The 12,108-nt window shown below is 45.2% G+C and overlaps 1 protein-coding gene across 1 annotated transcript; it reads right to left on the bottom strand.

Annotated features, from left to right (window-relative positions):
- Positions 1–238: 238 nt before the first annotated feature.
- Positions 239–11,590, bottom strand: grna (granulin a). Its single transcript, XM_084146190.1, has 20 exons — positions 11,515–11,590; positions 10,366–10,506; positions 9,954–10,091; positions 9,147–9,275; positions 8,917–9,001; positions 8,722–8,828; positions 8,339–8,489; positions 8,122–8,232; positions 7,931–8,022; positions 7,383–7,625; positions 6,741–6,951; positions 6,508–6,599; positions 5,960–6,202; positions 5,318–5,528; positions 5,085–5,176; positions 4,537–4,779; positions 3,818–4,105; positions 2,309–2,551; positions 1,922–2,167; positions 239–1,616 (listed from the first exon to the last, which is right to left on the bottom strand). Exons 2-20 carry the CDS (start codon positions 10,504–10,506, stop codon positions 1,473–1,475), a joined length of 3,210 nt encoding a protein of 1,069 aa, XP_084002316.1. The 5' UTR covers positions 11,515–11,590; the 3' UTR covers positions 239–1,472.
- Positions 11,591–12,108: the final 518 nt, after the last annotated feature.

Genomic DNA, 12,108 nt, shown 5'->3' with positions numbered 1-12,108 from the left:
GAAACAGCAATATGCCATTTTAACCTGTCCGTAGCATAAACTTCCCAGTGATTGGTATATACAATCAGACGTTGAACGTTGGTTTTCTCCAGCTGTAGTCCACTCAGTACACACACCTTTATCACCTCTTGAGTTTGTACTTTTTTACTTGCATGGCCTATTATAGCCACATCCTGGGCAGAGATTTATTGAGTGAACACTGATCACAACCAACACATGAATAGTGTACAGTTGATTTGTCAATGAAAAATTATTTATTCACATATCACAACATTTACAGCAAATGAATTCGCTTTGGTAGAAACAGCCATAATCATTATGGACTATTTAAAATTGCATAATTTCTAAAACACAAAGAAGTGGGAAAATCCATATCTTACTTAAAACGTGGTAGCAACAAGTGGGAGGGCATAAGTTTCTATGATTTTCAAGTTTTCCCAAAAGTCGGGGAGGGGAGGACGGCAGGGACAGAAGAGAGGAGGCTATTTCTTACAAGATTAAGGGTGGGACACAGCCGGTTGAATAAGACCGTAAATGTGATAAGAAAGCATCCAACAGGAAAGTGTGATTATTGTCAGGAAACAGAGACAGTGGAGCATGTATTGCTACATTGTGGGCAGTATCAGAGGGAAAGAGAGATGAGATCTAGTATGAGCGAGAAGGGGATACAGGAAATCAGTTTAAAGAGTATATTGAGTAGAACGTCATTAGATATGGTCTCAAATATTTTGTTATCTTTTTTAAGAGCAACGGGGCTGGCAGAACGGATTTAGTTTCTCCCTGTCTCTGGCACACTCCAGTACAGTAGATGGCGGTAATACACCATAGCGTTGGATGCCAACCGTCGATAAACACCACCGAAGAAGAAGAGTAAGCAGTTTTCCCAAGTAGACAGTATCAGTTCAGCCACAGGGTGGCATATGGCACAGACAATTTCATGTAAAAGGCATTTATTTCAAAGGCATACCTGAAACTATTTGATGAGGCACAATGCACTTCACATGATCAACAAAAAAACCACAACAACACTCTTCCTGTTAGAAGGTAACATCAAACATTGTAAACAGTACTAAGTTCTTGTAATTTCTATGCTCCTCTGTGTCAATCTTGATAGTGGCTTACAACTAGTTTTATATCACATTCCAATCTTTCCCTGAGCCACAACCCTAAAAGCATACTAAAATATTGTTGAACATTGGTATCTCATTTATGGTGATTTCAAATCCTTGATAGTTTCTGTGCATGAGCAAGCATGGGTATCTCTTGAAGCAAATGTAGTAACATACCAAGCAACTTCCACCAATCAATGGTGCAAAATGTGCCTTATTTTCAGTTCCCTGTCCGATATATACTATTTATCCCCTGAGAAAAATACAATTTGACATACTATAACAGTGGTAGTAAGTCCCTGCGTCCCTTCAATAGTGCAATGCGTGTGGCGGTGGAGTGTGGGCCTATCACTCCAATGGTTGTCACACACGCAGGGCTCTCTTCTTGTTGGAGAAGAACACCTGCCAGTGGTCCCAGTTGAAGCCAGTGGACTGGGTGCAGGTCCCTCCCTCACCACAGGTGTAGCCTGTAGTACAGCAGTGCTTCATGTCACTGCAGCACACCGCCTAGGAGGACAGGAGGAGGAAGACAGGAGGAGGAGGAAGACAGGAGGAGGAAGACAGGAGGAGGAAGACAGGAGGAGGAGGAAGACAGGAGGAGGAGGACAGGAGGAGGAGGACAGAGAGAAGGTGGAAGGGAGAGTAAAGAAACAGAGATCGAGAGGAGGCATTGAGAGATATCATATAGGAATTTGACTATTCAATAGAAGGAGAGTAGATGCCCTAGTCTTGAACTCCACTAATATTAGTACAACAACATTTTCATTTATAGAAGCATCTGTGGTGAGAGGGCAGTGGTATATATATCATACATTTGGAGAGGGACAGCAGCCCCATGTAGTGGTGGAGACCTTGCAGCATGTCTCCTCATTATTGCAGACAAACGGCCCCCCACAGTGGATTTCCTTCTCCTGTGGGGTCGGGGGCTCAGGCGCAGACACCCGGGTTAGGGGTATCGTCTGGAACTGAAGAAACATTAGCTTCTGGCAAGTCCCTGAGCCCATGTTACAGCTGTAGCCCTGTGGACAGCAGTGCTCCCCATCTGCACAGCACACAGCCTATACAGGGAGACAAGACATAAAGAAATGACATGAAAGGTTCCCCATGTGAGATAGCAGAGCAAAACTATTTATAGGGTTCTCTATACGCATGTGCATACCAACACACACCCTCACTCACACAAACACATACACACACACCTTGCACAGGGGGCAGCAGCCCCACTGTCCAGTGGAAAGTTGGCAGCAGCTGGAGCCTTCAGGGCAGCTGTTCTGGGCGTCACACTTCACAGAGGGGGGGGCAGCGAGGGCACTGTCATCTGGCTCAGCTGCCAGCTTGTTGTACCATGGGATCACCACCACACCCTTAGAGCAGGAAGTCTTGCTCATATCACATATGTAGTCTTTGGGACAGCAGTGCTCTCCATCAGCACAGCACACTGCCTGGGGAAGAGAGAGAATAGCGAGTGGTGAGGGAAAGGGCTTTCATTCCCTAAAATCATGAGGCCACTTATTGGGAGTCCTTCCTCACTAGTTGGGAACACCATTACTAGTGCTGAGTGATTAACCAAAATTGCGGTTATCAGTTCAATTATTTGAATTTATCTATGAGCTCAATGCGCACATTGCACAGTTTCTCTAGAGATAAATCAGATCCATCCTGAACTGTGCAATGTAGTAGGTCATTGTAGTTTCCAACAGGCCAATATTCCTCATAGTTTAGCGCATAAAACATTGTAATTAACTACAATGACCACAATCCATTGCGCATCTACTTGTCCGGTATGTGTTGCTTTTATGCCTGCTACAGAAGAGACAAGAATGCACGATCATGAGGTGATATAGAGAGCAGCCACAGAGTTTCTAAATCCAGAGGCGCAACTTCGCTAGACTTCCGGGAACACTTGATTAGCAGAGCAGGCCGAGGTTTGGGGTTTGAGAAGTCAATGAGAGAAGTGGAAAAATGTGTCCTTAAATTGTTAATTTGAGCGAAATCTAAAGGCACAACCTAGATTCCAGCCAATGTCTTAAGTAGTTGAACATACTATTACTCCAACCTCGTGAAAGTGACAAACTGACACATTTTCATTTTAGTCAGAAACTACTTTTTATTGAAGGAGTGCCTTTGATTTGACGGTTTGCACATGCGCAGTTCGGCATGTGATGCCCGTTAGACCCAATGACATGTTTCTGCGCATGAGCTTAGCTAGCCAACGTCGACATGACATCGCCTACAAGCATGATCGGGGATTTCTATTGGAGGAGCAGTTTCTGCCTATCTTCATACTGTACTGTCTTTGGAGAAGCTGTTGCTTCTTGTGGTATCTCTACCTGAAAATACTAGATCAAAGTGATTGATAGTTGGTATTCAGCAGTCATAAAAGTATGCATTATTCACTTTGAAGAACTACTAAAATAGTGATTTTGTCAGACAGCAGCTCTATAGAGATGAAATTATGACTTGTTATGAAATAATAAAGTCATATCCACAACAACTGAAATATTGTATTAAAGTAAAGTAATGTGAATAAATTATGGTTAATAAGTGATAAGCAGTAATGGGCAGTCACTACCATCATGGGACTTGTAATGGGACAGCATTCAACCCAAATAATCAAAACCGAAATCCGTGATTATTTTTTAATAATCAAACCGAAACTACCTCAAAAGCACTCATCGCTCAGCACTAACCATGACTGTAACACTCACCTGTGGCAGTGGGCAGCAGCCCCACTTCTGGGTGGATTTCATAAAGCAGCAGGTGGTGTCCTTTGGGCAGCTGGTGTGGGTGTCACACTGTGTCCTGGGCAACTCCTCGTCCATCTGCACCCCCTGGTGGTCTGCGGGTGCCTCCTCATGATCAGGTGCCTGGTTTGTAAGGGCGGGCACCTTCCCCACCATGGGCTCCGGCCCTGAGGGGCCATCACAGGCGAGGGAAGCCAGGTCACAGGTGGTGCCATGGGGGCAGCAGTGCTCGTGGTCCTCACAGCATACAGCCTGGAGGAGGAAGGGAAAGGAGACACAACAAGCATTTACTGTCATTTAAGACTGTCACAAGCCTTTATAGGAATTATGTAGAAGTATTGCTGGTAGCAGAAGAGATTATGCACAGTTAGAGAACAGTTGTGACTCCCTAGATTACCCAGTTTCACTTTCAATGAAACATAGCCCCCCTTGCTATAAAAACAACATGTGTTTCAAGCTCCAAACCCCTTAGCAAGGCAGAATAAAGGTTAGGATCACAAGCAGCAGCAAGTTGACAGGAGTAAAAAATGAGAAGTTATACTGGGATGTCGTAAAGACCAAAACTAAGTGCCTCTTTGTTAGCCATACAGAATCTCTAACCACATCGCAGAGCAGTCAAGTTAAGATGCCATTCATTAATTTGCCTATCCACTGCAGTACAAGCCACATCTCTTTGTCCCTACCTCAGGCATGGGGCAGCAGGCCCAGTCTCCTGACGCTGTCTTGCAGCAGGTGGTGTTGTCGGGACACATGTGGGTGGGGTCACAGGTCACATTCCCTGGCAAGTTACCCTCCCGAGGCACGGCAGGAACCTTCTTCAGCCAGGGCTCAGACGGGGAGCCTGAGGTGTCGTCACACGTCTGGGCAGCCAGGTTGCACTTCTTACCATGAGGGCAGCAGTGGATGAAGTCACTGCAGCAAACTGCCTGGGAGAGAAGAACCCAAACAAAAAGGGGAAGCTGTCACGGGACAAGCAAAAGACATGCAATAAGGTTGATCTATCTTGAAGAAATTGATTAGTTAAGAGAGTGAATTGAACGCCTAGAGCAGGGGTTCTCAACTCTTACCCTACGAGGTCTGGAGCCTGCTGGTTTTCTGTTCTACCTGATAATTAATGTCACCCACCTGGTGTCCCAAGTCTAAATCAGTCCCTGATTAGAGGGGAATATATATTTTTTAAAGCAGTGGAACAGTCTTCCATGTCCAGATTTGAATATGAGACATAGTATACCTGTGGCAGAGGACAGCATGCCCATCCCCCTTCTTGTGTTTTACAACATGTGGTTCCATCCTGACAGGCCACTGACTCATCACAGGGAACGTCTGGAGAGACAGCAGGGTGTTAGCGATCAACACAACTGGAGGAGCTAACAAAATATTTCATAAAGCAGCAGGTGGCGTCCTTTGGACAGGTGGTGTGGGCGTCACACTGTGTCTTTGCCCCCTCCTCTTCGTCTTCATCACCTTCATCATTGTCTGTAGGCGGCTCCGTGTCATCCATCTGCACCCTCTGGTGGTCTGTGGCTGCCTCCTCATGATCAGGTGCCAGGGTTGTAAGGGCGGGCACCTTCCCCACCATGGGCTCCGGCCCTGAGGGGCCATCACAGGCGAGGGAAGCCAGGTCACAGGTGGTGCCATGGGGGCAGCAGTGCTCGTGGTCCTCACAGCATACAGCCTGGAGGAGGAAGGGAAAGGAGACACAACAAGCATTTACTGTCATTTAAGACTGTCACAAGCCTTTATAGGAATTATGTAGAAGTATTGCTGGTAGCAGAAGAGATTATGCACAGTTAGAGAACAGTTGTGACTCCCTAGATTACCCAGTTTCACTTTCAATGAAACATAGCCCCCCTTGCTATAAAAACAACATGTGTTTCAAGCTCCAAACCCCTTAGCAAGGCAGAATAAAGGTTAGGATCACAAGCAGCAGCAAGTTGACAGGAGTAAAAAATGAGAAGTTATACTGGGATGTCGTAAAGACCAAAACTAAGTGCCTCTTTGTTAGCCATACAGAATCTCTAACCACATCGCAGAGCAGTCAAGTTAAGATGCCATTCATTAATTTGCCTATCCACTGCAGTACAAGCCACATCTCTTTGTCCCTACCTCAGGCATGGGGCAGCAGGCCCAGTCTCCTGACGCTGTCTTGCAGCAGGTGGTGTTGTCGGGACACATGTGGGTGGGGTCACAGGTCACATTCCCTGGCAAGTTACCCTCCCGAGGCACGGCAGGAACCTTCTTCAGCCAGGGCTCAGACGGGGAGCCTGAGGTGTCGTCACACGTCTGGGCAGCCAGGTTGCACTTCTTACCATGAGGGCAGCAGTGGATGAAGTCACTGCAGCAAACTGCCTGGGAGAGAAGAACCCAAACAAAAAGGGGAAGCTGTCACGGGACAAGCAAAAGACATGCAATAAGGTTGATCTATCTTGAAGAAATTGATTAGTTAAGAGAGTGAATTGAACGCCTAGAGCAGGGGTTCTCAACTCTTACCCTACGAGGTCTGGAGCCTGCTGGTTTTCTGTTCTACCTGATAATTAATGTCACCCACCTGGTGTCCCAAGTCTAAATCAGTCCCTGATTAGAGGGGAATATATATTTTTTAAAGCAGTGGAACAGTCTTCCATGTCCAGATTTGAATATGAGACATAGTATACCTGTGGCAGAGGACAGCATGCCCATCCCCCTTCTTGTGTTTTACAACATGTGGTTCCATCCTGACAGGCCACTGACTCATCACAGGGAACGTCTGGAGAGACAGCAGGGTGTTAGCGATCAACACAACTGGAGGAGCTAACAAAATATTTAATAAAGCAGCAGGTGGCGTCCTTTGGACAGGTGGTGTGGGCGTCACACTGTGTCTTTGCCCCCTCCTCTTCGTCTTCATCACCTTCATCATTGTCTGTAGGCGGCTCCATGTTATCCATCTGCACCCCCTGGTGGTCTGTGGCTGCCTCCTCATGATCAGGTGCCAGGGTTGTAAGGGCGGGCACCTTCCCCACCATGGGCTCCGGCCCTGAGGGGCCATCACAGGCGAGGGAAGCCAGGTCACAGGTGGTGCCATGGGGGCAGCAGTGCTCGTGGTCCTCACAGCATACAGCCTGGAGGAGGAAGGGAAAGGAGACACAACAAGCATTTACTGTCATTTAAGACTGTCACAAGCCTTTATAGGAATTATGTAGAAGTATTGCTGGTAGCAGAAGAGATTATGCACAGTTAGAGAACAGTTGTGACTCCCTAGATTACCCAGTTTCACTTTCAATGAAACATAGCCCCCCTTGCTATAAAAACAACATGTGTTTCAAGCTCCAAACCCCTTAGCAAGGCAGAAGAAAGGTTAGGATCACAAGCAGCAGCAAGTTGACAGGAGTAAAAAATGAGAAGTTATACTGGGATGTCGTAAAGACCAAAACTAAGTGCCTCTTTGTTAGCCATACAGAATCTCTAACCACATCGCAGAGCAGTCAAGTTAAGATGCCATTCATTAATTTGCCTATCCACTGCAATACAAGCCACATCTCTTTGTCCCTACCTCAGGCATGGGGCAGCAGGCCCAGTCTCCTGACGCTGTCTTGCAGCAGGTGGTGTTGTCGGGACACATGTGGGTGGGGTCACAGGTCACATTCCCTGGCAAGTTACCCTCCCGAGGCACGGCAGGAACCTTCTTCAGCCAGGGCTCAGACGGGGAGCCTGAGGTGTCGTCACACGTCTGGGCAGCCAGGTTGCACTTCTTACCATGAGGGCAGCAGTGGATGAAGTCACTGCAGCAAACTGCCTGGGAGAGAAGAACCCAAACAAAAAGGGGAAGCTGTCACGGGACAAGCAAAAGACATGCAATCAGGTTGATCTATCTTGAAGAAATTGATTAGTTAAGAGAGTGAATTGAACGCCTAGAGCAGGGGTTCTCAACTCTTACCCTACGAGGTCTGGAGCCTGCTGGTTTTCTGTTCTACCTGATAATTAATGTCACCCACCTGGTGTCCCAGGTCTAAATCAGTCCCTGATTAGAGGGGAATATATATTTTTTAAAGCAGTGGAACAGTCTTCCATGTCCAGATTTGAATATGAGACATAGTATACCTGTGGCAGAGGACAGCATGCCCATCCCCCTTCTTGGGTTTTACAACATGTGGTTCCATCCTGACAGGCCACTGACTCATCACAGGGAACGTCTGGAGAGACAGCAGGATGTCAGCGATCAACACAACTGGAGGAGCTAACAAAATATTCCACAACACTATTGTATTGTTCTAAGAAGTGTAATGTCGTACCTCTTGTCCTAATGAAGGGTGGAGAAGAACCCTCCCCTTCCCAAAGAGAAGCAGGACTCCTATTGGCTGAGGTGGTAGTGTCTGGAATAGGTGTTGTCACTTGGGCAACTTCTGAAAGCACGTACAGCAAAATAATCATACACACATACATCCAGACAGTGATTGGTACAAAAATAGACCAGGAAAGTATGCCTTTTTTTGGAGAAAAAAAACCTACCATTCTGGTTTTCCCACTCTGCCCTCTTGCGGGCAGGGAACTTGGCCCACATGGGCATTTCCTTGTTGGTAGTGGATATACACTTGGATTGCTTGATGTCACAGGTGCTGCCCTCAGGACAACAGTGAATCTTATCCTCGCAGCACACAGCCTGGTCAGTGCACACAGACACATAGAGAATCACCTCATGAGATGACCATATATAAACAAAGGGTTAGCACATAGGCCATGCAAATCCTTGATTAGACATCTCTCCATGGAGTGATTACAGACACTACACTATGGAGAGTGTACATGTCACCCATTCAAAGGACCAACATTATTCCTGACTCGCAAATCCATGATGGTAACCCCCTAGCCCCCTCCATATAGCCCCCCTGTACCTTGGGCATGGGGCAGCACCCCCAACTCCCATCTGGAGTCTCACAGCATGTGGTTCCCTCTGGGCACTCAGACACTCTGTCACTGCACAGCACTGCAACAACAGGTTCTGCAGGGGTGGAAGAAGGCAGAGCAGTTAATGATGATGTTGCAACAGAAGCAGAAGATGGCAAAATGTGATTCCACAAGAGTCTAACCTTTCTGTTTGATGCAGGAGCTGCTGTCTGTGCTGCACTGGTGGCCTTCAGGACAGCAATGTTTCCCATCCGAGCAAGGCACAGCCTGTGTGTACATTAGATCAATTTACTTGATATCTGTGCACATAACTCCATTTTTTCCATTGACACCAATCCATGTTTTATGTGAATATTATAACAGTATGAATGAGGTGGAAAAGGTTAGATTGCAACAGTGGTTAGGCTATTACATGAGCAATGGGACAGCAACCATAGCCCGTAGTGGCCTTCAGACAGGAAAACTCAGCTGGGCAGTGGGAGTTGTCAGGGCAGATGTTCTCATCCTCAAACCCAGCATATGCACTGATCATTCTGAAAGACTAGAGGGGTAGAAAAAATACATTTTACTTTTTCCATGACAAAAAACATGACTGACTATAGTATTTTTTATGACCCTACGTTCATCTAGGTTAATAATGTTGTTTTGGCAAGATTATTTTGTTACAGTCTAATGCTATGTAAATGCTTGAGTTGAATAGTACTATACACTGTATGTACTTTTCACTGGTAATTTTCCTTCAACTGTCCAGTACCCTCTTCACACACCGCACAAAGGAGTGATTTATTTTTGGCTCCTTATCTCTGGGGCACTAAAGGCCTAACCAAGCAGAATTCTAGTTCTGCTTAGGCTCTAAAGATCTTAGCACTCCCCTTTCTTAGACACATAGGCTGTGAGAACTGTTTAGAACCGGTTCTTTTTGTATAATGCTTTAAGAGAGAGGTAAGCAGTTCTTTGTGTAGGTGAAGTATATAAATGACTGTGTGATTCTGTACATTTTTAAGTTCCTCTCGAGTTTCATCCAGAGAGTGTGAATAAACTCTTATTGCTGATAAATGAGTTCTGCCTGATTCCTCAAACGAGTTTTCCTCAACAATGTGAATGATTGAAAACAGGGACACATATTGCCATGAAAGTCAACTGGTGTCACTGTTACAGTGCATTTCAATGTTGTCAATAGTCAGCTACACTTTCTTCCTGGATTCCCTGATATTCTTACTTTAGGATATCTGGACTGTTTAGCAGAAACTTTCTCCACCCATGGTAGGGAGACAGTTCCATTCACACACATGGACTCATTCACAACACAGAGTGTTCCCTCAGGGCAGCAGTGGATATAATCCTCACAGCACTCAGCCTGAGATAAATGGTAAGAGAGTAGTTTGATTAACAAAGTGTGTTAAAAGCTCACATCTTACAGATCAAACAGACACTACAAGAGAATGCTAGCACAAGGGCGCAATTAAAGATTGGTATCTATTTCAGGATAAGAGACAATGACACCATAGACTACCTATTTGGTGTGTACACTTCTAATAGATATAATTCACAGTGTACAAGGGTTAGGGAACTCGGTTCAGGCTGCAACTAAAGCTAAGGGCTAATCTCTGCGGGCACCACCCCATACATACCTGATACATTGGGCAGCATTCATAGCCATCGGAGGGGACCTTGCAGCAGGTGTTGCCCTCCTCACACGCCCCTCCGTCTGGGCAGTCATCAGCAGAGACCTGGGCCAGCAGGGCCATACAGAGCACCAGATACCTCTGCATCTGGAGAGAAAGAGAGAGAAATAACTTGTAACACAAATTGTATATTATATATATATTCATTGTACAATCAATAACTTACAAATGTTATAAAGCTCTTTTGTACAGAAAAGCATCAAATCTAAACAATGGAGTCATCAGAACTAAATCTGGACAGAACTCTCACTTTCCTCTTAACTCTTAATGTGAAACCTATACTGACTTTCAGACAATCTCCTGAGGTGTACTGTAGCCTACTAATGTATATCAAAATTCCCCAAGCTATTTTCATAGATTCACTTCCTCTTTCATGTTCCATGGGGTGAGCTTCAGACAGTAGACAGTTCCACATTCTTACCAAGACAAAGCCCTCCTCATATGCAACCACATTTCAATAATTAATCTATAATGCAGAAAAGGGGATATGATTATACTGTTACTAACTGTTGAGCTTCATAGGGGAGATCATTAAAGCAGTCTACCATTGCTTCAATGCTGTTTAGGCTACTAGTCACAGAAATGCAGCATACAGGATTTCTACTTTCAGTTCTGCTGTTTTTATGAATGGAAAATTCCCCTTAATCTGAGCCAAGTAACTCCCATAAGAGATACTTTCCTCCATTGTGGTATCAATAGCAATGGGTAACACAGGTGTATTAACCACAGACAATATTCACCTGACAATCAATACTGTTCACTTACTGTATATCTTTACAAGGTGGTTTCAAAAGGAGAAGAAAATGGGCTTTAACAGTTTCAAAAGAACTGTGGACCCTGATATATCATCATGCTTCTTTTTATAGTGCACACACTCAATCATGTTGGTCATAATGTGCATTTAGAATTTTAAAAGATGGACCCACCTAGGGCAATGACAACAATTTAAAAGCAATGACAAGGACAACATAAAACAATATATGCAATTTAATTTGAAATAGAACATTTGGTGCAATTTCACTTGAGTAGTTTATAATTAAATATATTTTTGTCATTAAGTTCCTGCCACCATCTAAATAAAAAAGTTGACCTTACCTCTATCTCAGTGACTTTACACTTGCCAGTGCTCCTTGACAATGTAGCCGACTCCTGAACGTGTTGAAGTTTCTCAACAACTAAAATATCGAGTACAGGAAATATGTTCACGCCCCTAAATTTCTTCCTAGCTATTCGACATTCTGAATGGTTTTCATAGGTGTCAAATTACCACACATGCACCACTGACAGGTGCTAGAAAAGCTTATCCGCTAGGAGGTGCAGTAGTTCAAGGGACAAATACAAATACAGCCATTGGGACAAACCGATGATAACAGATAGGACGGAGGAGAAACAAGCAAGGGCAAGGACTCAGAATATGTAGTGGGGCGTTTCGGACCTCCCCTGTGGCTGCGCTACAGGTGGAGATGGGGGATATGCCATTGCAGATTAGGAGACAGCAACTGGCAGTGAATTATTGGGTCAGCCTACAGGGACATGCAGTGTCTCATCCTGCGAAAGGGATTTTACAGGCATGCTGGAAACATGAGCGAAGACAGAACACGAGCTTTGGGTGGGTGGGTAATACCCAGGTGATGGAGATGGGACTTTAGTCCAACGGTAGCTATTCCTATAAATCCACAATGGCTACTC

This window comes from Coregonus lavaretus (genome assembly GCF_964263955.1).
Source record: "Coregonus lavaretus genome assembly, chromosome: 28".
Taxonomy (NCBI): Eukaryota; Metazoa; Chordata; class Actinopteri; order Salmoniformes; family Salmonidae; genus Coregonus; species Coregonus lavaretus.
The sequence above is the reverse complement of the archived record's forward strand: the minus strand, read 5'-3'. Positions and strand labels throughout refer to the sequence as shown.

Bases quoted from the DNA above. Each gene is read 5' to 3' on its own strand.
- grna (XM_084146190.1), bottom strand. From the start codon at position 10,506: ATGCAGAGGTATCTGGTGCTCTGTATGGCCCTGCTGGCCCAGGTCTCT. The intron at 8,829-8,916 runs GTTAGACTCTTG...CCACCCCTGCAG, and splicing joins CTCCTGCATCAAACAGAAAG to AACCTGTTGTTGCAGTGCTG. The intron at 2,168-2,308 runs GTGTGTGTGTAT...CTCCCTGTATAG, and splicing joins GCTGCTGCCCCCTGTGCAAG to GCTGTGTGCTGTGCAGATGG.